The sequence below is a fragment of the Callithrix jacchus genome, chromosome 4 (genome assembly GCF_049354715.1).
Source record: "Callithrix jacchus isolate 240 chromosome 4, calJac240_pri, whole genome shotgun sequence".
Lineage (NCBI taxonomy): Eukaryota > Metazoa > Chordata > Mammalia > Primates > Cebidae > Callithrix > Callithrix jacchus.
Window position 1 is genome coordinate 43449464 of NC_133505.1, and position 27542 is coordinate 43477005.

Sequence of the window (27542 nt, forward strand, 5' to 3'; positions counted from 1 at the left end):
TCCTCTTTCCCTGCTTTTTGTTAGATTGATCAAGTTTTCTTTACCCCCTTCCCCATCTTTTTAATTCACTCTATCGACCTGGCAGTTGATTTTCCAATTCTCCATCTTCTGTTGATTACCTTTAAATTTGAATCCTATTTTTTTTCTTCCATACCCTACAAGGCAGATGAATCCTATATTCTTTAATTTCTGGTTTTCTATCAATATCTAGAGCTGATCAGGCAGGAATTTTTTCTCCCTTAGCATTATTTAACTTTCCTCCTCCTCCCCAACCTGCCACCTCCCAAGTTGAGATCATTTGGGTAGATTATTGCTCCAAATTGTTATTTTTAAAATGTTTACATTATGCCTCAATAATTACTCAGACTTCGCTAAAAGTTTTATTAGGTTCTTTGTTCACCACAGTTTCGGCATCCCACGTCTTCCTCTTTCTTGAATTCACTATTTTTCTATTGAAGCACCTCCTCTGGACATTCTTTAAGTAATACGAGGGTGACAAAGTTTCTTCCTGTAAAAAAATTTTTTTTTAAGTAAAAAAAAAATCTTAATTTTCCTCTCCCACTTGAATACTTCATTTGCCTTCAGAACCTTGGAGATAATATTTCATTGTCTTTTAACATCCAGTCTGATGCCAATTTAATATTATTCTATTGAAGACCTGCTTTTTTCTCTCCAGAAGCTTCTAAGCTTTTTTTCCTTTATTTTTATTGTTATAAAGTTTTACTACAATATCTGTAGGTGTGAGTCTTTTTTCCTGGGAAAGGCCAAGCTAATGATTAATTTCTTCCCTCAGCAATTGGGAAATTTTATTTTGTTAGTTCTTTAATTATTTTCCCTCTTCTATTCTCTGAATCTCTAGCTTTCTGTAATGCCTATCCCACAGATGGTTCTGAATTTTTCTCTCTCAGACTTTCATTTTATCTTTTTTACTGTGCTTAAGGAGACTTTCTCAGGTCGGTCTTCCTGATAACCAGATCATGAAACCTATCTAGACCATCTACTGAGTTTTGAATTTCAATTACCGATTTTTAAATTTCTCAGACTCCTGGTTGATTCTTTTAAATGGCTTTAATATTATTTTGCATCTCCTGAAGATAATAATTATACATCAACTAAATTGGTGTCTGTTTTTATTTGCTCTATTATCTCTATTACTTTGGGTATTAACTCTTCCATATGTTAAGTTTAGAGCTATGCTATCCAATACAGTAGAGCCTTGCTGCTTAAATTTAATTAAAACTAAATTAAATTAAAAATTCAGTTCCTCAGTTGCAGAAGCCACACTTCAGTTGCTCAACAGCCACATGTGGTATGTGGCTACATACTGGACAGCTCAAATATAGAACATTTCCATTATTATAGAAACTTCTAAGGGCAGTATTGGCTTAGAGCTACTCCCTTTCATGGTTATATTTTTCATGAAATTTCTGGTGATTACTGATATTCTACTCTTTCTTAATTTGCCAGCTTTCTGTTCATTGTAGCGTGTCTCTGCTACTGGGTGTGGGAGAATGGTAAGTGGCCTGCTGTCAGCCTTTCTCTTGGCTGAAGGGTCCCTATTCCTTTCCCAGAGTGTCAGTAGCTACTTGGAGTACTGCTCACCTCTCTAGGCCAGCACCTTGGGGCAAATCCACTGCTGCTAGCTGTTGAACACTGGTGTTCAGGAATACCCCTGGGACTTCCACTGGTTCCTTTGAGTCTGTTGTCTCAGGCTTGAAGTCCCCCAAACCGCTCTTTTTTTCCATAGCAGTCTTCTCCTGCATGTTTTAGCTGTGGTTTCCTTCAGTTTTTTCTTTTTCTTTTTTTAGACAGTCTTGCTCTTTTAGACAGTCTTGCTCTGTTGCCTGGGCTGGAGTGCAATGGCATGATTTTGGCTCACTGCAACCTCCGCCTCCTGGGTTCAAGAGATTCTCCTGCCTCAGCCTCCTGAGTAGCTAGGAATACAGGCACCCACCACCTAATTTTTGAATTTTTAGTAGAGACTGGATTTTACCGTGTTGGCCAGGCTGGTCTCAAACTCCTGACCTCAAATGATCTGCCTGCCTTGGCCTCCCAAAGTGTTGGGATTACAGGCGTGAGCCACTGTACCCTGCCAGTTTTATTTTTTTAACAGCTTTTTTTCTTTTTTTTTTCTGAGACAGAATCTTCCTCTGTCACCCAGGCTGGAGTCCAGTGGCATGATCTCAGCTAACTGCAACCTCTGCCTTGCAGGTTCAAGTGATTCTTCTGCCTCAGTCTCCTGAGTAGCTGGGATTACAGGCGCACACCACCATGCTCAGCTCATTTTTTTATTTTTGTATTTTTAGTAGAGATGGAGTTTCGCCATGTTTGCCAGGTTGGTCTTGAACTCCTGACCTCAAGTGATCCACCCACCTCAGCCTCCCAAAGTGCTAGGATTACAGGTATGAACCACCGCTCTCCACCTCTTTATAGTTTTGATGTTGTTTATCTTTATCTCTCGGAGATCCAACATTTCTGATCTGCTGATAATTCCTGTTTCATCACATGATATTGAATTTACTATTTTATTTGTTCCAATAGTTTTTCTGTCATTTTGTGGATTGTGGCAGGAGAGAGGGTCTTTTGCCAGCTTGACCCAAACTGCAACAATGCCTTTGTATAAGCATCACTCTGTTCCTTATACACACATTTTACAACCAATGATTGAAAACCTTGCAATTCTCAAATTCAGACAGGTGCTGGGCTGGCTAAATTAGAATCACCTGAGAATCCATGGACCCACTTCTAGGGGCTCTGAATGCACAGCTCAGCTTGGGAATCACTGGCTCACTAAGTGGGATGAGCAGGAAAGAGTATCAAGTACTCGAGACAGACCACTTTGTTTGTGGCCAATGCTCGAATGCCCAGGATCTCCAGCAGCCAGGTCACTATGTGAGTGAATGGGACAGTGGGTGAATATGGAGATGGGGAGTTTAGGGGCTTCTTTCCTTTAGGACTGAAGGAGGATGAGAAATCACAAAACCCACTGGGGAGAACTCAAGGACAAGAGAGGTAAAAAAGTACAATTGAATGGAACTGAGAAGAATGATTGCTGCAGGCCTCTCTCCCTCCCACAATGATATCAACCCCAGAGATCAAAATGCAGCCAGAAAATTCCCCCACCTAGAGATTTTTTTAAAAAACTTTAATTGCTATCCTACTGAGGGGCCAACTCCAGCTTTGAGGAGATATATTTACTGGTTAGATTTGCAGTAATGATTATTATTGTTACTGGTAAGAAGAATACACTCATTGTCTCCAGTGAGCTCACAATGTTGCACAAACATGACCTCATTTCTCCTCTGAATGGGGCAGGTATTGTTAACTCTGTTTTCCAAAAGAAGGACATGGAGGTCCACTGCAATCCAATGCCTTGAGCAAGGCCACACATCAAGAGAGGGAGGGAAGATGGAACCAGGCCCTGGACCTCTTCCATTTGGGTCATGGGGCTCTTTGCACAGATCTAGGCTCATGTGTCTGGTCAGTCCCTAGACTTCACTTATGATCACAGAGCTGGTTCTGGGGATCCGAGGGGTTCAGAGACGTCAAGGTCACCAACATCAGATACCAGGGGAGGAATAATCATCATCTTTCTGTGGCTCAGACAATTCTGCACTGCAGGCTCAGCAATCAATCCCTCCCTGGTTTGGCCCTGGTTTTGCTAGGCTCTAACCTAACTGATTTCCCTCCCCTAACAAGTAGTTAGGGGACTCAACTACTTCACTCCCTTGGATCCACTTAGACTGAGAATCATATTCACACCAGACTTGTCCTTTTGCCCCATGACAAGTTCTGCTGCCTGTTAATTGCAGTACGTTTTGGCCACTGTGAAATTCTTTAGGCCCTTGCTTCTGCCATCCCCTAACTGTCGTAGATTACCCTCCCCGCTTCCTACCCAAGTTTCAAGCCTCAGCATGCCCATGACACCTTCCCTAAACCTTCCAGAAAAGTCCCTCTCTGAACTCCTGCCACCCTTATTCATTCATTCCACAGGTAATCACTGAGGACCTACTGTATGGCAGGCAGTATGGGAGATGATGAGGACACAATAGTGAACAAGCCAGACATGGTCCCTGGTCTAATGGAGCTTACATTCTAGTTGGGGAGAAGGGAAAAACAAAAATAAATAATTCAGTAAATCAAATATTTACAAGTTGCCATAAGTTTATATGAAAAGGCCTCTGTGGGCTGGGCACGGTGGCTCACATCTGTAATCCCAGCATTTTGAGAGGCCAAGGTGAGTGGATTATCTGAGGTCAGGAGTTCAGAACCAGCCTGGCCTACATGGTAAAACCCTGTCTCTACTAAAAAAATACAAAAATTAGCTGGGTGTGGTGGCACACCTGTAATCCCAGCTACTCGGGAGGCTGAGGCAGGAGAATTGCTTGAACCCAGGAGGCGGGGGTTGGAGTGAGCCAAGATCACACCATGGTACTCCAGCCTGGGTGACAAGAGCGAAACTCCATCAAAAGAAAGAAAGAGAAAGAGAGAGAGAGAGGAAAAGAGAGAAAGAAAAAGAAAGAAAGAAAGAAAAAGAGAGAAAGAAAGAGAGAGAGAGAGAAGTGGGCCTCCAGTAAAATCTAAAGAAATTAGGGCCACTGAAACTTACTCCAAATCTGCCCATATCTGTCCATCTTCCACCCTGTCCAAGAAAGAGCTTGGCTTATCTAGGTATGTCAAAAAGGGTTGTGTGGCTAAAGGGTGATGGTGGATGACAGCAGAGGCGCACATGTGGGGTAGGAAAGGAAGGCAAGGCTGGATTATACAGGGCCTTGAAGGCCATGCCAAACAGCTGGATTTCATGCTCAGAACAATGAGAAGACATGGTAGGATTTTTGACCAGGGAGTAACATGGGCTGACTTATACTTTACAATGGAGATTCTCAGTGTGGCAGCGGGAAGAGGAGATAGGGAGATGTTTTCACGCCCCTCCTCCAAGGGACATTTGTCAATGTCTGGAGACATTTTTGGCTGTTGCAACTAGGGGAGGGAGTGCTGCTGGCACCTAGTGGGTAGAGGCCAGGGATGCTGCTAAATATCCTACAATGCATAGGATGTCTCCCCAGTAAATGTCACTCATGCTGAGGTTGTAAGGCCCAGCTTTAAACTGACTCTGGCAGCCATAAGAAGGACAGATTCTCAGCCCCCAAGTGTGGAATTAGGGAGAGCACCTGGAAAGCTATTTAAATCAACTTCATATAGCTGCAGTATTGACCCACCTGAACCTTTCTCCCAAACCTTAACCTCCCTGGTGTGGGGTCTCTGCTTTCTGTTGAGTGACAGCCAGCCAGCCAATCCACCCTCCAAGAAGCCCCTTTGTATTTTAACTGGGACCTTCTGGAGACAATGCTATAACCGGAAAGAACAGTCAGGCTGAGCAGTAGGGCAAGTCATGCCAAGGCACCACTGTGCAGAAGCCACCTGCTCGAAACCCTGCAGATGAGAGTTTAGAGACCAACTCCAAGCACGCTATTTTCCTCCATAGTCACAGTCAGCCCCTGTCATGCTAGCTGCTGCCAGCTTGGCGCTCTCCTCCTCCTCCCCGACCTTGAGAACACGAGGTCTGTATGGGCTGCAGAGGATCTGGACACTGAAAGCATGTGATGCCCTGCACTTACTGCGAGTTTATGAATATTTACACCAGCATGTAAACCTATCATTTACAGCCTCGGCATGTAAATCAACATAGAGTTCAAGGGCTCTCCTCTTGACCCCTCCCCACCAGCTTGAGTTTGGTTTTAAGATTTGGGAAGCACATGATTGAGCTGTGGTGACAATGGGAGGTCTGTGGATAAGGAACTCAAGGAGGAGGGGAAGGTCTCTCCTTAGAGGCAGGACTGGCCAAGCAGATGGTGAGGGTAAGAGAGTTTGTCTTCTGTGCCCCAGTTATGGCCCACTCTTCTTCTACTAACATAGAGGCTGTTAACTTTTTGAGAGAGAGAGAGAGGGAGAGAGAGAGTGTGAGTGTGTATATGTGTGTGTGTCGGGGGCAGTTACAGGAGTTTTGAAGAAAGCTATAGAAAACCTCTCTCTGAAAAAATGAATACTGTGAACTAAAGTTTGTATACAATTTAGGAGACTCCCAAATCCCCTTAAAGTGACAACATGAACTAATTCACATCAAGGTATAAATGACTAACAAGGTTCAGTATATTTCCATTTAAATGGAGGAGGAAAGCCCTTAAACCAAAGGAGCTGGAACTCTTACTGGGGAACTTCTCTAAATGAGTGGGTTGAGATACATTCTAAAGAGGCTGGGAAAGCATCTCCTAACTTCTGAAATCTCTGCATACTCCTACTGTACCTACATATAAAACTGAGTTTGGATATAGGGAAGCAACAGAAGGAGGAAGGGCGACGGCATGTTTTTAGGCTAATTTAGACTCAAAAGGTCGCCTGAAACTCCACCCAGTGGGGTTTGTTGGGACCTGGGTACTAGATATTCCCGGTCAGCCAAAGTATCTGATCTTGTTAATGGGCCAATAAAAATTAGGGAGACAAAGGCCAAGCCCTGGCTACTCAAATGAATTCCTCTGTGAGAGCCGAGCAAGCAAGAGCAACTCGTTAAAGAGTTGTAACCGAGCAAACAGAGGAATCATTGCGTTTCATTAACTTTAATAGAGCTTGTTAGGTTGGCTTCCAAGGGTTGTGAGACAGGAGAGAAAGCCAGACTCATCATCGGGGGTGGGGAGCAAGCTGGCTCTCACAACTCCCCCTGTGTTTCCCAGCTCCGATCTGGAAGCGGCTGCCCTTGCCACCCCCACGGGCTCCCCAGCCCAGCATGACATCCTGGCTACACAGGCAAGGAGCCCAGGCCTCAAGGACTAATTCTTTCTTGCCAGGGTGGGGAAAGACAGAGACAAAGAGTAGGGCAAACCATCTCCAGGCTTGGGCAGGCCACCTGGCTCTGGGCACCCACAAAGAGGCCCCCTCCTAGGGACATCAAAAGTTCAGCCTCAGTGCCCACAAGCTCCCACTAAAGGATCCCAGCAGCCCAGAGCCCGGCCCAAGGACCATTGTCAATACCAGCCACAACCCTGTCCTCCTCTTCCTCCACCCCAGAACCATGCAACACCAGAAAACAAAAAACAAACAGGGCCAGCAGAAAACACACCACCACACAAACTTGCCTCACATTGTCCTCTGTGGTTGGCCAGGGCAAGAAGCCAGAGGGCATTTGCCTGGAAAAGCCCAAGCAGCTCTTTGAGCTCAGCCCCTGAACCGTTCAGGGTCTGCCTTGCCTCCTCCTGAGCTGCCTCCTTTCTCTCTCTTCCTTCTCCATCTCTCTTTTCTTTCTATCCATTATTTCCCCCCCTCCGTCACTTCTTTTTATGTCTTTTCCCCCTTTTTCTGTTTCTTCCTGCATCCATGATGAAATAAATTCACTAAAAATTAACACATTGAAGAAATCCTGCTGCACACATTAAAGCCAATTCATGCTGCAAGCCCGCCACGCTGCTACTTTGCTGTAAAGTCGTCGGGTTCCTGGAGCCTATGCAACACTGTCAGCCACTCGGCATCTGATGGAAACAGGCTCTTCATTGTCTGTTCCCATCCCACCCTTCAGATCTTCCTCCACACTCTCTGAAATACTTGTCTCTGATTGAACCACATTATTAATTCTGTGAAGACATTCTCCTCTCTAAGTGTTTGCTCACGTTGTTCCTGTCACCTGGAAAGCCCACAATCTCTTCACCCAACTCCATGTATGAGAATTCTATATATTCTTTGAGGTCAGCTTTAAACCCTTTCCTCCTCCACTGAGTTGGCCTCCCGCTTCCAGCTAGAATTAATCTGTGCTCTTTATGCCCTCATTAGAATTTTACATTGGCACCTCCATATTTTGACATTTACCACATTCTGCCTTCTATTCCAATTATTTAGATGTGAATTTATCTTACCAAATTATAAACTTAAAAGGAGAAACCATGTCATTTTGAATCCTCGCATTCTTTAAGTCCCTGGTATATAGTAAGTGCACAATAAAGGTCAAACATGAGTCTGTGGTTATAAAGAAATACACATACAATTAATTTCAAATCTTAACTTCACCAATGTGGGTCTATTTCATATATAATAATTTTATTTGCAAATTTGTTTGAGGCAGTGGCTTCCCTGAGTAGACTCCCAGAGGTCTGGCTTCAGTAATTCACCAAGGGATGAAGGATGGTATGTTAGATGGCGGCACCTACTGGTGAAGGTTGGCATTACACCTTGGGTAATGCGAAGCCACTAAACTTTCTCAATCCCAGCAGCATTGGACTGGGAACTGCTGGAGACACAGGGTGAAGGCAGAAGAGGAATTAGAACGAGTTCCTCTCTGGCTGGGTGCGGTGGCTCACACCTGTATTCCCAGCACTTTGGGAAGCCGAGGCAGGTGGATAACCTGAGGTCGGGAGTTCGAGACCAGCCTGGCCAACATGAAGAAACCCTGTCTCTACTAAAAACACAAAATTAGCTGGGTGTGGTGGGGCATGCCTGTAATCCAAGCTACTCAGGAGGCTGAGGCAGGAGAATCGCTTGAACCCAGAAGGCAGAGGTTGCAGGAGAATTGCTTGAAGCCAGGAGGCAGTGGTTACAGTGAGTGGAGATCGCACTATTGCACCCCAGCCTGGGCAACAAGAGTGACACTCTGTCTCAAAAAAAAGAATGAGTTCCTCCCCCTCCTCAGTAGCCCTTACGCTGATCAAGAGGTGGAACATCGCTGAGTCCGGGTCAGGGCCCCAGGGAAGAGCCCATTCTTCTCCAGCATACTGCAGCTTCCTACAGACTAGATTTTGCAGGACCGGAGCAGGGCACCAAGGAATCTCAGCCTGACTGTGATATCCTTTAGCTTTGCCAAGTCGGCTCAGAAGAGGAGACGTGGCATAAAGAAAAGAAAGCCTCTTGCTGCAAAAAGGAGGCAAAATTTTGTAAGGATATCAACACTCAGCACAAGCACATAGCTGGCACACATTCTGAGGATTCTTCCTTACTGCAGGTTTTCAGCTTCTCCTAGAATGATTTTCAGCCCAATGGGAGCCCTTCTCTGAAAATGTGTTAGAAGCTATTGGGTAACTGAGCTTTGTTTTACAGCAATTTGCTCTATGGTCTACTTGAAGTTGGTTCATGGATACCTTGAACTTTGCCCCAATACTTCCCTCTATCCTTTCCTTGATCCAGGATATTCATAGGAGTGGTATTGGTAGATGGAGTTGTCCTTCTCCACCTCTCTATCTTTTCCTCTGAGGAGGGAACACAGTGAGGATCTAGGAAAGGACAGCCAGCCATAAAGAGTAGGGGAGGGGGAGGGAAACCAAGCCACCTCTTAGCAAAAGTTCCTTATGAGTGTTCCTACAACCCCTCCTCTGACACTCACAACACATTTGTCAGGGTGTCAACTGATAACTAAAGTTTTAACTGGCAAAGGCCATCACCCTCTCTCACAGGAATATTTGTATTTGGGGCCAAAGAACATAAGGTTTAGCTCAGAGGAGTGACTCCCCAATAATGGAATTTTAAGCATCAGTCAGATCTTTGAGGTGGCAGAGAATCTCCCAGGGACTTTCAAGTGACCTCACCTAGGGCTCTCCCCTCCTGTACCTCCCAGAGTTCAAATGAGAGCTGCCTATATACCCCTTTCATCTGCTCTGGCCCCAGACCTCTGACAACTCAGGCTGCTTTTTGCCCAGTCTCCTGCCTCTGGCTGCTTTATCTAGGCTGTCATTACCCAGTTCTTCAGACCTTTGGGGATATCCTGAGCTCTGGCTTGGAAGGTTCCAGGTATGTCTTCCAGATTCTGAAAGTCTCTAGCAGGAGTCCTCTTCTAGGTTCCCTATGTGTCCATGGTCTTTCTTCAGTGGGGGTTTCCACATTGCCTTTTCATTCAACACCCTCTGCTGTCCTATGTCCTCCAGGAAACCTGAAGCATCCTCAGAGTGGTGGGAGGCAGGGAGACAAGATCAGGGAATGCTTCACTTCTCCTCTGAGATTTGTGAGACTCACCCTTCCTTCATTCTTTCAGCCATTCAACAAACAGTCACTGAACACAACTATCTACCAGGCATATGCTTAGAGCTGGGGATACAGTGGCAACCCAAATGGGTCTTTCCCTGAAGGGTTTGACTGAATTAGCAGAAGATAAACAGACCATTCCCATACAATATGGCCAGGGCCATCACTGGGATATATTTCAAGGACTACTGAGCTCCAAGTCTCCTGGGGCAGTAAAAAAACTTTCCCAACAAGGTACTATGTAAGCTGGATCTTTTAATTTTTATTTTTAACAGGGTCTCTTTATGTAGCCCAGGCTAGAGTGCAGTGGTGAGATCACAGCTCACTGCAGCCTCCAACTCCTGGGCTCAAGAAGTTCTCCCACCTCAGCCTCTGAGAAGCTAGGACTACAGGTGCACATCACCATTTCGGCTACTTTTTAAATTTTTTTGTAGAGACAGGGTCTCATTATGTTGCCCAAGCTGGTCTTGAACTTCTAGCTTCAAGTCATCCTCCTGCCTTAGCCTCCCAAAACACTGGGATTTCAGACATGAGCCACTACACCAGCCCTAAACAGGATTTTACAGGGCAGTAGTAGTTCTCCAGCTGACAAGAACATGGTATGTGCCAGGCATGGTGTAGCTAGGGTGTAGTGATGATGAAGTCAGAAGACAAGCATGAAATGTCATTGGAAAGAAAGGCTCAGGACTGGCACAGAAGACCATGTACATTGTGCCAAGCAGCTAAAACTTAGCTCTTCCAGGGAGTGGCCCATAGATATACAGAAAGTACCTGAACTGTAGCAGCAGCAAGAGGGATGGGGAGGAGAACTATCCTTAGAACTCAGAGGAATCCAAATGTGGCCACTGAGTGGGTTATGAAGCTGTTAACCTCAAGATGAAGATTGCATGAAGAGAACAGGTCAGGGGAGAACATTGCAAGGAATGAGTAGGTTCAGCTTGAGGTTTTGAAAAATACCATTGGAAGTGTCTATACGTAGATGGAAATATAGGACTAGATAGGAAAGAGAGGAGGGAGCTAGAGCTATAGATCTGCAAACTGAACATACGGAATTAGAGTTAGGAGAAAAGCGAGGTTAGGGATATAGATTTGGTGGTCACTGGCATACTGGTGGTGCCTGGAGCCATAATACCCTACTATGTGCTGTCCACCTATTTTGTGAGGGACCTTACACATAAGTCATCATCAGTAACACTCCAACAACCTTCAAGGTCAGAAGTTTATCCTCCCTATTTTCCAGATGAGGAAGATGAAGCTCAAAGAGATGAAGAAACTTGCCCAAGCTCACCCATTGGTGTTGCTGGGATTTAAACTTGGGACTGTCTGACCACAAAGCCAATGTTCTTTCCATCACCCTTGCTGACCCTCAGAGAGTCCCTAGGGAGGTCATGTAGAGTGAGAAGTAAAAAAAAGCCAGGTCAGAAGCCCAAACTCTCTAGCATGTAAGAGGCCAGTGGAGAGAAAGCAACTAGCAGGAGATGCAGGAAAAGAAAACACTTCAAGAAGGGGAAGAAGAATGTTCAGAGGTTTTGGATGAGGCCGAGAGGTCAGGCTAGATAAGGACTGGCAAGCCGCCCCGGATATGAAGATGTGGAAGTCGCTGGAGACTTTGGGGGAGGGGTGTCAGAGGGAGCCTGGGACAGAATGCACTAGGGCCAGGGGTGAAAGGGAAGCAGTGACATGGAGAGAAGTTGGGAGTCTGGAAGGATGAGAGGCAGTAGGGTCTGGGGAACTTTCCTGTTGCTACTATAGGATGCTGCAGATCTTTTTATGTTTATAGAAGAGCTGAGATGAGGCATTTAGGCAAAATAGGGGATAACTGACAGAGCGAGCTCCCTGAAGTGGCAAGAGGGGATGAGATCCTGGTACATGTATATGGTATTAGGCTTGGACAAAAGGAGGGACCCCTCTCTTATCAATGGAGAGAGAAGTGGGCAGGGACTAGGAGGCTCAGGTCAGATGGCTCCTGGGTTTTTGGAGAAACAGTAGTTGAGGATGCTGACTGGAGAAGCATGGGGGCTGGGGTTGGCAGAAAATAAACAAGTTTGGGAAGGCAGCTGTGTGGACCGGGACAGGGTGTAGGCTTGGGGTGGTTGGAGACTTGCCTTGTGATGTGCAGGGGTCTGGAACCACACATCGGTGATGATGCCAATTGGCAAGGTAGAGATTTTTGCTTCCTTCGGGGAAGCAGCTGGGGCGCAGGTGGAAAGGAAGCAGGTGGTAAAGTAACTCAGGAGTGGAGGTGGGCAGAGGTGGGGGTGGGAGGAAACTGGGGTGAAAGGCCAAGGGAGTTAAACTGGAGGTGGCCTATGTGTCCAGAAAAGAGGCTGGAACAGGTGTAAGCCCCTTGGATTGGGTTACCTCTGCCCCATATCCTGGCAGGGCTGCCTGTGGACCCCTCTGTAAAGCCAACACTAAGGGCCTGGGAAAAAGGTACTCCTAGAATCTCAGAGCTGGAACAGATTTTGAGAGAGAGTTACTTCCAAGCCTCTGCCTGTATGGCAAAATGACTCCTCAACCATCCTGAGGGAGTGCAAAACAAGGACAGAGTCAGCCTATCCACCAGCCTAGTAAGATCCTCTCCCTCCCTCCCTTCTATTTCTTTGTTGGTGTTCTGACTGGTCTCTTTTCCTCTCCATCTGTCAATTACTGATTTTTGTTTATGTGACAATTTTGCCTTTTTTTTTTCATTTTTTTTAGACAGAATTTCATTCTTGTCACCAGGCTAGAATGCAATGGCATGATCTCAGTTCACTGCAACCTCAACCTGCCGGGTTCAAGCAATTCTCCTGCCTTAGCCTTCTGAGTAGCTGGGATTACAGGTGCCTGCCACCATGGCCGCCTAATTTTTGTATTTGTAGTAGAGACAGGGTTTCACCATTTGCGAGGCTGGTCTTGAACTCCTGACTTCAGGTGATCCTCCTGCCTCAGCCTCCCAAAGTGCTGGGATTACAGGTGTGAGCCATCGTGCCTGGCCTATTTTGGTCCATTTCTTTCTTAGGATGACTCTGTTTAAGGGTCATCAAGATTCAGCTCAAATCACCCCTCATTTATGAAGTCTTCTGGGATGGCAGGCAAAACTGCTGCCATCATCTGGGATGACTGACTTCTGTTTCCTCTGACTTTACATGGCACTTTCTGTCTGGCCCTTTCAATGTCACTCAGATATTCTTCATTCAAATATTCTGTTTTTCATATGCAGCCCTTGCCTACCTGCTAAAATATGTGGTATTTGGGGAATTTGCCGTGTGATGCATACTGGTGGTGTGTAACTTTACATTGGTGTTGTATCCTCCAGTGAGGATCATGTTTTCCATTTCTTTTGTACACTCTAGAGGGTATATGACAGCTTAGCTGGGCATATAACTACCTTATACCACCGGATGGGAGGGCTGATGACTGGTCAAATCATCAGGAAGAGGAAGAGTGAGAACCAGAAGTAGGTACTGGCAGCTCTGAGGATACAGGCTAAGGAGTTCTCATTTGGGAGTCATAAGTCAGGGGAGACATAGATTTTGCTTCTAGCTTTGTCTCTTAAATATTGTGTGACTCTGGACAAGCCATGTTACCTCCCATCATCAGAGAGATGATGGCTAAAGTCTTCTGCAGTTCTATTAATGACTCTCCAGAGCAAGGAAATGTGTACAGAGCCCTGTGTGTGAAGATGCTGGTCTATGACCCTTAGCCTGTGTCAATGATTAGGGTGTAAGAGTGGCAAAAGTGTATCAAGTTTCTGTGAATTCAGAGGAGGCAATGTAGACAGCTGAGGAGGTATACAAGTTCAGAGTCAGGTCTGGGCCCAAGCCGTGGCTTTGTTCTTTCTTAGTCTGTCATCATGGGCAAGTTAATCTACCTGAGCCTCAGTTTTCCCACCAATAAAATGGGGATAACAATTCCTGCCTTATAGGCTCATGATGGAATGCCTGGTACAGTGCCTGGCACATAGATAGCACTCGGTAAACGATAGCTATGAGCTCTAATTTGTGTTTCAGGGTGTCTTCTTAAGGCAGAGAAGGAGGGGCAAGACAGTAGGGATGGAGAGACTCCAGAGCTACCTAGCTGGCAAGTGAATATTCTTCTAACTGCATAATGGATAATTGCTGCTGATAAGGGTAGTGTGCTGGAATGCATGGAATTTTTGGAACGTTCTCAGTAGGAATGTATGACAGACAGGAACCGGATGGGGTTGGTGAGAATCTAGCCCAGTTGGCTGTGTTCATACCCAGTGGCATCAAAGCCTGATCTGGGACAAGGCTGCTTCCTCCCACCAGGCACTATTATACCTTTGTTATCAAACACTTGGGCTTTTTTTTTTTTGACAGAGTCTTGCTCTGTCACACAGGTCAGAGCAGTGGCACAATCTCCACTCACTGCAACCTCCATCTCCCAGGTTCTAGTGATTCTCCTGCCTTAGCCTCCTGAGTAGCTGGGATTACAGGCAAGCACCACCACACATGGCTAATTTTTGTATTTTTAGTAGAGATGAGGTTTCACCATGTTGGCCAGGCTGGTCTTGAACTCCTGACCTCAAGTGATCTGCCCTCCTCGGCCTCCCAAAGTGCTTGGATTACAGATGTGAGCCACTGCGCTTGGCCCCAAATACTTGGGCTTTTGTTCTTCTGAGAAGTAGTGGAAAGAACAATAGCCTCCACCTATTGAATGCCTACTATGTGCCAGGTGTTTTCCACATATTATCTCATTTAATTTACACCACTAACCCTATGAGGTTTTTATTCCCTATGTCAGATGAGAAAACTGAAGCTCCCTGAGATTGAGTAACTTGCCTGAAGTCACAGAGGTAGAAAGTAACAGAGCTGAGATTTGAATTGCAGGTTTGTTTAGAGCACACACAGACACTAATGGATACATTTGAGGTCATATAACCATATCTGTTTTCCAGATGAAGAAGCTGAGGCTCAGAAAAGTGAAATAACTAACCAAGAAAAATAGATGGCTAGGAAATAGTAGGGCCTGACATTGACCTCAGAGCAATCAACTTCAAGCTCATATGTGCTCTCCGTTAGACTATACGGCACTGCCCGTCAAGGTAGGGTCACTGGAGTCATCTTATATATGGGGAAGCTGAGGAGCAGAAAGAAAAAGCAAAGCTCATAGAAGACCTGGCAGGGGAAGGGAAGCCTCTGAGTGTGGTGGGGGACTGGCAGAAGGATCCCTAAAGAGGGCCTGAATCAAGATCTATCAGCTATGGGCTCCCGACCCCTGTCCAGTCTTCTCCCCAGATATTTTCAGGAGCAAGTAGAATGAAATGAATGTCAGAAGCATTCCCGAAGGAAAATGAAGTCCCCAAACAAACTGCAACCTTAGAAGTGCGTGTGGGAGGCCCAGAGACCACTGGACATATTGTCCCTGCTGGTTATGATACAGCATGTGCTGCTTCTGGTTATGATATGGCATATGCTGCTGCTGCTGCGTTTGTAGTACCACTTGCAAGAGCCATCTTGTTATTCCTTCCCTGTTATCTTTCTGAGTTACTGTCCAACTGAGTACCTGCAGAAGAGGACAAGGCAGAAGGCAATGTGAATTGGACCAGCACCCCAATTCACAGTGTCCTGGTGATATAAGCCCTGCTTCTACCCTATAGAATCCTCTGAAGAGCTAAGAGTACTCTAGAACCAGATTAGGTGGGTGGCAGTGGGAGAGAAGAGCAGGGAACTGCCTCTTTTTGCTGAGATGTAGAGAAGCTCAGCTGGTCCAAGAGAAGAGGAAATCATCAGAGGAAAACTGGTAGGATGAGATAAAAGGCAACTAGAGGGTAACAAAAACAATCTTCCAGAGACACAGTGGCTTAGGTGGAACAATCCACCCGAGCCTCCCTCCCTGAAAGCCAGGGCAATATCCATACTCAGAGGGCCAGGACATCACCCTGAACTGAAGGCCCCAAATAACCCATAACCCCCTTACGGAATCCTCCTTGCCACCTCAAGGAGGATGTAAAGGGCCTCCCTCCATCCCCCCAGGGACTCAGAGGAGCTACACTAGTGTCCAAAGAAGGCAGAGGCAGAGCAAAGCAAGGCAGAGTGCCATCTCCCCTCTCAGCCTGGGGGGCTCCTCGGCTCTCTCTCTGTGCCCCCATGGAGATCACAGGAACCATCTGGCAACCTCCAATTCCTTCTCTTTTTTTGAAACCATGCTGTTGTTTGGGGCAAAGAGGATGGCAAGTTTACACTTGTCCTCCAACCCTACACATAATTGGTGACAGCAGGCAAAACTGCTGCAAGGGGAGGGGTTTGCCAGTGGAATAAAGGAGGGAGGGCATCTTAGAGTGACAAGGCTGGGAGGGACCTCGATCATCTGACCCAGCCTTTCTGTGGCCTCCACATAATTCCCATGATCTTTGTGCTCCCATCCCAACAGTCATCTCTGATGCTATGCAAGGTTCTCCAGGCCTCCTCCCCCAGGCTTCCTTGGGGCACTGCCCTTTCCAACTCTTGTTTTCTGAGGAAACTGAGGCCCATTGACATATGACTTGTTCAAAAGTAATTTTCATCCCAGGAAAGAAGTCTGAGTCTGTTTCCATCCTACTTTTCTACTCAATCCCTAGGAAAGGAAGGGCTCAGCTCTTCTCCTGGTGGACAGGACCATTGCCAACAAAGCCCACCCCTTTCCCCAGTTGATGCAGGCAGCCAATATTGAGGATTTCAGATCTGAATCACGTATCTTGGTCATTGCCTCTTCCTCCTGGGTACCCTGAGGGCTCTGTAAGGCTAGTCTGGGTCCTAGCAGCATCTTCCCTGTAGAAAATTGGACCTGGTCTGGTCTCATTCTGAATATAGCCTCACACTCCAAGAAAGTCCTCACAACCTTTCAAGAGGTCTTTCTTCCTTCCCTTATGATGGAAGGAAAGAAGATACAAAGAGGGTGAACAGTCAAGAGGCAGATTCCATGGTTGGAGGACATTGCTCCTTCTGCACAGTTTGCCCCAGTTTTAAAATATCCTTTCTCTTTCCTCTGCTCTCCCTCAGTTGGAGGGATGAAGGGTTAAGAATGGACCAGTCACGACCAGCTCTTGAAGCGGGCTGCAGGTTCGGAGGAGCCTCTTGAACCTGTCTTATGTCTTCGTGTTTAGACACATAGACATGATTCTGCCGGGTAGCTTTCGCCCCTGTGCTGACCGCATGAAAGTGTCTGTATGTGAGTCCATGTCTCTATGGGTAGGGTGGTTCGGTGGGCTTACCTCCACGGCCTTAACTGCAAGGGAGTCTGCCCTGGAGCTGGCAGTTTTAGCATGGGGAGGTGACTTTCTTCTTGGTCCTCAAAGTGGACTCAGATCTAGGAATGGGGTCTGAGTCCTGAGAGTGGGGGTGTCGTAGGTGTAAAAGTTGGGAGGGCGTTACTCAGCCTGGTATCGGAGGCGCTGTGTTTCGAGGTTCTGTGTCCCGTGTCAGGCTGTGTTGGTGGATATGCCCGAGTGCCCGTGTGTCCACGTCTGCCCCAGCCTCCCCGACACCTCACGCCCCCTTTGTCTCCGGTGGAGGTGTGCGTGCAAACCTGCGCCGCACGGCTTTCCTCGTATGAGAGCGTTGGGGACGTACTCTTGCTTCCCCACTCTTTCCTCCGGGAGAGAGGACGAGCCGGAGCCCGGTGCCGTTTGGTCTGGAGCCGAGCGGGGCTTGCATTGATCCATTGATTGTGCGCGGTCTGCTCCTGACCTCCCTGCTCCCGGGGAAGCCGTCTCCATGGAGACCGGGCCCGCTCCCCCAGCGCGGGATTGTAAATTCCTGCAGGCTGCGGCCCTGCAGCCTGGGGAGGGGGCAGCCGCGCCCGGGCGCGCAGGGGGAGCGGCCGCCGCGCCGAGGCCCCATTTGAAAGAAAAAAGGGCACGAAAAAGGAGGTGGTGGAGGAGGAGGAGGGGGAGGAGGAAGAAAACGAAAAGGAGCGAGGAGAGGAGGAGAAAGAGGAGGAGGAGGAGAAAGGCGAAGAAAAAGAGCCTTAGAGACCAAGAAAGAGCGAGAGGAAGAAAGAGAGGCAGAAAGGGCGTGTTTCTGGCGCTGCGTTTCCCCACCCCTTTCTCAGGTCCCTCGCTCCGGGCTCTGCGCGCTCTCCGGCTGCAGCTCTCTCCCCGCGAAGCTGGGAATTGGGTGGGATTAGACAGAGCAGCCCCGCCGCCGCCGCTGGCAGAGCCGGGCTTGGAGAGGGCGGGGGTTCCCCTCCGTCAGTCGCCCCGGGCGCCCCTCTCCTCGTCGCACTCTCCGCCTGGCTCTCCCCGACTTCTGGCCAGGAGTAGCCAGTAGCATCGGGAGCCTCCCGCTGAGGGCGCCGTGGTCCGCGCTCCGCGGCCAGAGCCCCCGGCCTGGCCCCGGCGGGGCGCCCCCTCCCCTCCCCCTCCTGCGCGCTGGGACCCAACCGGCTTCCGCCCTCCCCGGGCCGCGAGACCGGCCCCGGCGGCCGGGCCGCCCGTAGCTCCAGCCATGGGCTCGGGGCGCGTACCCGGGCTCTGCCTGCTCGTCCTGCTGGTCCACGCCCGCGCTGCCCAGTACAGCAAAGCCGCGCAAGGTAAGGAAGGAGGGGCGCACGGCCGGGGGGCTGTCCCAGCCGCTGGGCCCCAGGGCCTAGGCGCGATTCCCGAGGGGCAGGGCAGGTGCTGGGGAGCGTGCTGCTGTCAGGACTCGGCTCTGTGCACCCGCACTCCCCCGCCAGGGGCCCGACGGCTGGGCGCTGCGCCCAGAGCGAAAAGCCAGACGAGCTGGGGGCGGCAGAGAGGAGTGAGAAGCTCTGGGGGTAGTGGGCAGAAGAGACCACGCGCCTCAGAATTCCGCCCGACTTCATCTACCCCCAGCATCTTCGAAAGACTTCTTGTCCTTCCAAGTCTGAGAATCTTATCTTCTCTCAAACATTGCCAGAAACTTACGCTGTGGCCTGGAGAGACTGAGGGAATAATGAAAACTTTTCAGCTGTGCGGTATATTTCTTTCCCTTACCCCCAACCCGCATGCAAAGTTAGACAGACATTTCTAAGTTAACGCCTTATCAGTGGAAAAATGTTGAAGAAAAATAGCATCTTTTATGGAAAAATCAACTCATCTCTCACCGAATGGTAGGGGGTGAAAAGGAGAAGAAAATTTCTCTGACTGACTCCGACAGGAATGTTGCGTTTCTGCCTCTTTGGGGGGAAATCTCTTTCGTCTTGCAGGGCTTTCATTTCTTATCATAATATTTATTTATTAAAGCCTCGGGTTTCCAATTTCATTTAAATCCAGGTCAGAATTGCATTAAAATAACAACGTAGAATTCCAGGCTAGGGAGCTCTGACAGATCCCTCTAGGAATTAAAGAGAGAGACCGGGAGGCCTCCCGCCCCCACCCCTGGCGGGTCCCAAGGCTGTGCAGACACCGACTAGGCTGATGTACCACAGTTTTCTCAGGACAGTTTCCTCCTCCCATTTGACCTCTTGCTATACCCCTCCCCCATCGTGTCCTCACAGACAAGAGATTTATATGGACAAAAAGAGAATTCCTCCTAGCAAGGTTTTGCCCAGGAGGGTCTGATTCTGCCTATTGTCCCAGGGGCTCCTGAAGCCAGCTGGGGTGAGGAGGTGGCTGGACCAGAAGGAAAGTTGAACTTGGGAGTTGAGGAAGCCTAAGTGTCTGACATAGGTCACTGTGTCCCAGAGCCTGAGCTCTTGGCTTTTAAGCTGCTCTGTTGTATGGGATGGGCTCCTGCTCTGTGAAAAGGAAGGTGCTGTATCAGTGCCACTCTCCTCTCCTCGAACATTGCCTCTTCAGCTAACCTCTTCCCCCTCCAACCTGTCCTTTCACAGAACTGAAATACTAGAGACCCTCGGCTGTCAAATACTGGACCCTATCCCTATACCTTTCAACCCTGGACTGCCTCTTTACCAGTCCTGGTTCCAGACAGCCACCCCAACCTGGGAGCAACCCCTCTCCTCACTGTGGATTTGTGTTTTCATAAACAAAGCTGGCCTTTGTAGTGTGTGCTGAGTTATTCATAACATGGAATTAGCTAGGGAGTTTAGTCTGAAGGAAGGAACAGATTTCATGAAGTAATCTAGAGACAAGATAAGGGCCAAGTTGAAGCCAGTGTCTGTAGTGGTCTAGTGAGGCTGGGGACCAAAGGAGAAGCAGTGTATTCCAGGGGGGCCTGGGGGCAGATGGAGACCCCTCCAAGGGACAGGTGCCATCAAACCAAGGCACTCAAGTATGGGAGATCAGCCCATCATTCAGGGATGGGAGTCAGAATCCCTCCGTGGTACTCCAGGGCTCCCACTTTCACTGGGCTCCCTGCTGGGTACGGAGGAAAATGCTGCCAGAGTGGAGACTCCTGCCCTCAAGGAACTTATAGAAGAGTAGTTTTGTCCCCAGCTTATTTCATTCACAGACCACCCTTGCTGTGACTGGACTGCAGTTAGCTTGGCATCGTCCTTCTTTTCTGATACCTAAGCCTGGCCTAGAATGGAAGCCTTTCATTGACTCTTCTCTTCAGGAAATCTACAAACCCCATCTGCCAGAGATTGCCTAATAGCAGGTTTGCTGGGTTACAGGGATGTCTCTGGACACAAATTTGCTGGCAGATCCTGCAGGAAGAACTGGTACTAACCAGGTGGGGCAGCCTTACCACCTTACCCATAGACAGAGTCTGTGGGCATCAGGGAGGTCTTGCCTTCAAACATACCTCCTGGTTATCAGCAGTGCCACAAAGTGTGCCTTTAATGCCACATGCTTTATATGAATCACTAGCAGATCTTTAAAATCAAATACCCTTGGCAAGTATCTTGCATGGAGTTACTATACCTCTGGGGATATCTGGGTTTCTGTCCCTTTTCATCACAGATTCCCAAAATGGGAAAACCAAAGTCATGTGGAAGTTGGGAAGGAGGGAGACAAGGAAGGGAGCCCTAAGTGTAAAGGTGAGTGTGCAAGTGTACACACATGAGAAGTTCACCACAATCACCCAGAGGCAACATAGCTGGATGTCTGTGTTTCTTGCAATGTAGTTACTAAGGGTAAACTGCTGTTTTAGTGGGAGAACCGTGTGGAAGAGTGGGTGGGTAAGCCTGTGTGACTGGGAGGGAGGGAGCATGAGGGGACAGGGTTTTGAGTGTTTTTCAAGTGCTTGTCTGTATATTTTAAAGTAGACAGACTGGATAACCAAGATAATTGTTAACTTAAAAGCATTAATTTGCTTTGCTGGTAGGGGGGTGGGTGTGTATGGGGGGGGCACAGTGGTTAAAAAGACCTAATCCTCGCATAGGGCTCAGGTTACAACTGAATGAAAAGGTCTCTAGGCCTCCAGGGAAACTTGTCCTCAGGGCTGGCTCCAGGAGAGCCAGGCTGGCCGTTTAGTTTACCTGGTAGTTTTCTCTCCTTGTTAGGGATAGAGTTTTGATAAAGTCATGCATTTAGAATTTCTAAGTAACACCATACCTGGGACTAAGACTGTTCATGTTGTGGCAAACAGTGTCTCTCTGTCTCGGTGTGTCTCTCTGGGTCTCTGTCTGGGTATATGTGTCTCTTTCTTTCCCCCACCGTTCTCTTCCTCTTTAATGTGGCTGTTTCCTCTCCTCCCAGCTTCCCTGGGCCCCTGTGGCCAGCTCTTACAGTGAGGGGACTGTTCCTCCTAGCCCCTCCCTCCAAAATATGAGATGAAAACCATAACCGTGTCAGCGGGTAAGGGTGGCCCCGTGGGCAGCCGGCTACTGCCTGTGCCCCATCCAGGCCACACTGGAGGGAGAGTCCCCACTCACAGCCTAATCTTTAGTCAGTCAGTTCCCTTTAAGCCCACCCCCCATTTTTTCAGAAAGTGGAGAAGGGAGTGGACTGCTTAGAAATTCCTCAGGAATCCCTTTGACCTCTCTTCTCTCGGTGACATGTCTCAGAGGTGGAGAAAGCCTGGGGGTGGGAGGCTACAGAGACTTTTCCCTGTTTTCAACCCCTTCTCATCTCCTTGAGTCTCTGCAGGGTGGAATAAAAGAAAGGGGACTAGAAGACATTAAGGCCAGAATTACTGCAGGCAGAGAAAGAAGACAGTCATCAGCAGCCCTCAAATGAGATTGTTTTCTGAAACTTTCAGGAATCTGAGAGCATGAGAACTGGTTTGAGATGTGAGCAGCTGGGACCTGTTGTAAAAGGAGCCAGCCCTGGGTGTGAGTTTGGGAATGTGAGGTGTGCATTCACTGGGGTGTGTGAATGTGTGTGCATAACTTGGGGTGTGTGTGTGTGTGTGCGCGCGCACACAGTGCTCTGGTGAGAGGAAAGAGGAAGTGGGGCAATGTGCGTTTTGTTTTAGTTGGAGAAGTAAAGAAGTGGAATGGCTTGGTCCAGTGCCTTGAACCGAGGACAGGGAAAGGGAACAAATGGCTTCAGACTTTTTGAGAAGATGGAGCTGGAAGAGCTTGCTACCTGAATCCATTCAGTCCTTGCCCCCAGCTCTGGTCCCCAAATGTCAGGGTGTGGGCCTCCTTTGACGTCCTGTATCCCTAGTACATGACCACTTATAAGAAAGAGTCCCTGTCAGGGCTGGAAACTGTGGCGCTGCTCTGAGGCTGGCAGTGCCCGCAAGAGGCCCAGACCTGGGGACAGCTTCTTCAGGCTCAGTTAGAAGACTGGAGTCTGGAAACAGAAGAACTGCTGGGCCTTGGGGATAGAAGCGAAACAACAGTCAACCCAGGGATGTTTGGAGGGTACAGGAGTTAAGTCATCTGGGCTAAGAGGGGACAGAGACTCCCTACTGGCCACTGGACATTGGACTGGCTATTCTCCTATTCCCATGCCAACCCAGTGTCAGCCTCAAGTGGCACTGGGGGTAGAGAGGCATATGGTGCCAGTGGGTTTAGACAAATACAGAGCCCAAGGATTTGAGCCTCTGAGGAGATCAATGAAATTCCTCTCTTCACTTGTAAGATATCAGTAGAGTTCCTTGCAGCTCTGAGATTATGTACATCTAATTGAAATCCTTCCTGCTGAAGGCTGAAGATGCTGTGGCAAGCCTCAGTCCTGACATGGGGCCTCCACAGGTTACTCACCCAAATCTCAGGCCCTCTCCTCCCTGGACACTGCTCCACTTCTGCCTGCATGAGACTAGATCACTTGGATACTCTTTCTTTCTTCCCCCACCCCAGTTTCCTGGAGCCCCAAGTAGCTGATAGTTCTTACTGTGTCCATAAGTGGGTATTTACCTCTGGAAATAGTCCCTGAAGAACACATGTGTTTTTGTGTATGTGTGTATCCAACAAAGTTGGGAAGTGGAGCTGGGCCCCAAGACTAGCTCCTAGCATGTTTCTGTCTCTGAGACTAGCTGTCTGTGTTCTGCCCTAGCCTAGACATGTCATCCTGCAGATCAAGCACTGTTCTGTAGTTGCTATTGGATGCTGTGCTTTTGCTGCACAAATGGGATGATGACCCCCTATATAGGGCACAGTGGTCCTTGCTCTTACCTATGGTTTTCCCTCTGGCTATAACCATAGCACTAGAGAGCTGTGGGGTTTGGATTTCTTCAGGTCTAGTCACTGACAGTGACAAGCTGAAGAAGGACTTGGGCAGGGGCTGCAGGGCTGGAGGGAAGATCCAGGATAAGGAAATAGATCTAAGGAATCCCTCCATAAGGTGGGAGTATCAGCATATGTGGAAACTGAGGGGAGGGCTGGGGAAGGGGAGTGCTTGAAGGGTAGACCCTGGGGAGCAGGTTTACAGAGAGGACATTTTTACAAGTTTCTAATTATATTTATTTGGAGTTTTCCTCTGGCGGTTTGAAGCTGTTAACAGCAGGAACCTGTATCCCTGGTGTTTGTTTTTGTTTCTAACCAGCTGCTTGGCCCCAGCATATGAATCCAAGGGCAGGCAACACCTGCCCACTGCTGCACCACCCACCCTTTCCTTCTTGCAACTGTGTCTGCACCCTCCCTGCCCACTACTTGGCTCTGCTCTCTTGTGCTGCTCCCATGCCCAAAGCCTCAGAGCATCAGCATTCCCACTGCTGATTTCCTCCCCAGATCATCCACATTTCAGCTCCTTCCATTTCCATGGTTATGTACTGGATACATGCTTCATGCTGAACTAAGTGCTGAGTGGGAGTTGGGGGAGGTACAACAATGACTAAGGCATGGATTTCCTCCCTCAAGTGCTTAGAGAAGACAGTGGGTAGTGAGAGAGCACTGGATTGGGAGTTTGAAGATATGTATCCTGGCTCTACACTAGCTGTTTGCTCTTTCCTGAGATAACCTCACTGGGCTTCAGTTTCCTCATCTGTTCAATGAGAGAGAACAGTTTGAAGACCAAGTGAACCAACCTGTGTGAAAAAACTGTACACTTCATGAAATTATACAAATCTAAAATGAGTTTATTTTTGCAATTAATTTAAAGAGATGATAATAATAATAATCACAAAACCAGAATCTACCCATGCCCACTGGCTACCTCCCTGCCCCTCACTCCACAATGTTCTGTTCTTCCCCCATTTCACTACCCATCCTCTAAAAGCCTCTGACTCAGGGTTGTTGATTTTGTCCATACTGAAAGGGAGAAAATTCTTGTCCAATTAGGGTTACATTCAAATGATCAAGGAGCTAGATTAGGGGTAAGGCAGAACATCAGAGAGAAACTTATCAGGGTCTCAAGAGAGTGACAAGGTTCTGAGGTTCAGCCCGCTCCCCTCCAAATCACCAAACACCAACAGCTTTTCCTGGCTACTCAGCTGAGCAAGCTAAGCTTGAGTGAGAGGAGAGGATACTTTTTTTAAAAGGAGAAAGTGCCCTGTCTCCTCCTTGGAATCAACAGGTGGTCATTTGTGTGGTTTTCTGGACTTTTCTAGGCCACCCTCATCCTTGCATAAGCTTTTTCCAGACTGAGAATGGGCCCAGGCTCTAGCTGAAGTCACATTGACTCAGCCAGTCCCAAACTGGGAAGACAGCCTGGTACTCCAAACTCTGCCAATCTCCTTGGCTACTATTTTGATCTGGAAGTAGATATGCACACATGTGGGTACGTGTGCATGTGCTATAGGTTAGGATATCACAGCCCAAGCCTGGGCTGGTTCTATTTTGGATGGTTTTTTTTGTTTGTTTGTTTGTTTTTGAGACGGAGTTTTGCTCTTGTTACCCAGGCTGGAGTGCAATGGCGCGATCTTGGCTCACCACAACCTCCGCCTCCTGGGTTCAGGCAATTCTCCTGCCTCAGCTTCCTGAGTAGCTGGGACTACAGGCACGTGCCACCATGCCCAGCTAACTTTTTGTATTTTTAATAGAGACGGGGGTTTCACCATATTGACCAGGATGGTCTCGATCTCTTGACCTCGTGATCCACCCGCCTCGGCCTCCCAATGTGCTGGGATTACAGGCTTGAGCCACCATGCCCGGCCTCTAATTTGGATGTTACTTAGATGTAGCAACTTAAGAAATGAGAATGAGGGAACTCACCGGGGGCAAGCAGTGGAATGCCTGTTTCAGGCGTCCCATCATTGGGTGTTTAGTTAGCATAGAGGCTGGGGAACATCTGTTGATGGGGATGCTCTGAAAAGATCCCTATAGCAGTCCCACATGATGTCTGAAGACTCTGAGACCCTGTGACTCATTGGTCCCAGTCTCTTCTGGCCCCAGCATACATCAAATGGATGCCTTTAAGTAAGTACTACTCCTCTTTGAGTTTCCTCTCTCCCTACTCTTCACTTAAGACTAAACTTCCTGGGACTTTCCTCCACCCAGAACAGATGTGGGATCATAGGAAAGAAGTGAGATTTTTCTCTGAGGTAACGTAGAGCAGAAGGGAGGCCACAGATAGACCAATCCACTTACCACTAAGCCATCCATCTCTCCATCCACTTGCCTAGCTGTTTAACATATATTTACTAAGTGCCTTCAACAAAGAATTCATCACTTGTTCACTGACAAATCCCCAGCACCTAGCACAGTGCTTCCCATGTTGGAGGTGCTCAATACTATTTTTTTTCTCTCTCTCTTCTGTATAAAACTTTATGAAATAAAGGCAAAAGATATTTTGCTGGAAAATGCTGCCCAGGAATCTGGAGATGGTGGCTGCCAGAGCTCCCTTTACTGTCCAGGTCCTGAAAGACTCTTGTTCATGAACTGTCTCTTCACAAAGCAAGTCCACCACTTGTTGGGTTTATCATTCTGAGGGTCGAAAACTTTCTCACAAAGTCTCAGTCCAGTCTCTTGCCTTAGCTGTTGTAAATAGGCTCTCATCACTTCATCTTCCTGTTTGTTTGCAGGTTTGGCATAAATCGCATTAAGTGGAAAACCAGGCTCTCCAGGAATGGGAAAATTAGTGATTCCCAATGTATACATTTCTTTCTCACCTTGGCTTTTGGAATTGCACTTTTGGAGTTTCTTCAGACACTCAGAAATGTAGAGAGTTATAGATATCAAGGTCCTATCAGCTTCATTCTTAATTTCATAGTTCTTGAAGAAGACATTGGCCTTGAAGTAATAGATGGCTTCACCCACAATATCTGTATCTTTTGTCTCTCTGGGGGCAGGTCCTTTGAATTGACTTCTGATAGGTAACAGTGCCATGTTTCCAATGAGTTTGGTGTCAGGATCCATGAGAGAAGAGTGGTAAGCCGGCATCTTAGCAGCGCCCGAGTTTCAACCCAGAGGAGCAGGATCTAGCTCCAGCGGTGCGCTTCCGGTCTGCTCAATACTATTTATTGAGTGAGTGAATGAATGCTCAGCTCTATTCCAGTTGCTGCATGGGTTTCAAAGCTCTAGGAGCCATGGCCTCAAGGAGCTTACAGCTTCAGTAGGAAAATTATACCCATGAATTAAAAGTTAAATAATGCTACAAGGTAACATATGAGGTATCACAGGCCTGGGATTGATCAGGTGACCAGAGAGCCTGACAGTAAAAGTCTTAGGAGTGAAGAGAAAGAGTAGATCAGAGAAGGCTGGTAGTGTCACAGGGAGTGTCCCAGCAGAGGCATCTGAACTGGGTCCTCAAGGACATTTAAGGAGAGGAAAACAGCAGAGTGCGGTACACACACCATATATCCTGGGCTAGACTGGCTGGGCCGAGAATGTCACAGCCATGTGGGTGGGTACATTAGGGCACTAGACAGGCTGTTTCTGACTGTCCCTCTGAGCCCACCAAATTTGCCCACAACTACCACCACCCCTGTGGGTGATAAGGTAATTACTCTGGTGATGGAAAGGTGGGGTGGACTCTACCTAAGGGGTCTGCTTGTCCACAGCTGGCATCCCTACTTATTTCTATTTGTTACTATTCCTGAGCTGGGCCTGGGCAAACTTGTGAAGTAGATGAAGTATGTCCTCAGAAATCCCACTGCTTCCTTTTTTAGGGTACACCTGCCCATTCTCAGAATCTTAGGACTGCTTATGTTATAATAATCCACCCTTTCTGGTCTGACCTTCTGACCCTCATATCCCCTACCCCATCATACCCTTCCTACTTACATTTAGGAGAGTTTATGGAGTGCTCTGCTAGGCATTAAAGCAAATTCAGAAGAAATGCCAGATGCTGCTGGGGAACGCTGCTGTAGTTACAGACCTGTGCCTTTGTTCCAGGACAGGGCGAGGCAGGGAGGTCCTGGCTTGCCTATGGTATC

General features: G+C 47.9%; 1 protein-coding gene, 1 long non-coding RNA gene and 1 pseudogene across 4 annotated transcripts in view; 1 reads left to right on the forward strand and 2 right to left on the reverse strand.

Moving 5' to 3' along the window:
• Positions 1-367: 367 nt before the first annotated feature.
• Positions 368-27528, reverse strand: LOC144582126 (uncharacterized). The gene is made up of 2 exons (XR_013534182.1): positions 27391-27528; positions 368-508 (listed from the first exon to the last, which is right to left on the reverse strand). It is a non-coding gene; the product is annotated as an uncharacterized LOC144582126 (long non-coding RNA).
• SCUBE3 (signal peptide, CUB domain and EGF like domain containing 3) overlaps positions 17963-27542 on the forward strand; it is a 40318-nt gene continuing 30738 nt past the window's right edge. For both annotated transcript variants that reach the window (XM_003732646.6, XM_035295377.3), the window contains exon 1: positions 17963-18507. In XM_003732646.6, coding sequence (XP_003732694.1) covers positions 18423-18507 — 85 coding nt within the window. In that variant the 5' untranslated portion in view covers positions 17963-18422. The remainder of the gene's footprint in view (positions 18508-27542) is intronic.
• Positions 24288-26612, reverse strand: LOC100399283 (actin-related protein 2/3 complex subunit 3 pseudogene; annotated as a pseudogene). The gene has a single exon (XR_013534180.1). The product of XR_013534180.1 is annotated as an actin-related protein 2/3 complex subunit 3 pseudogene (transcript).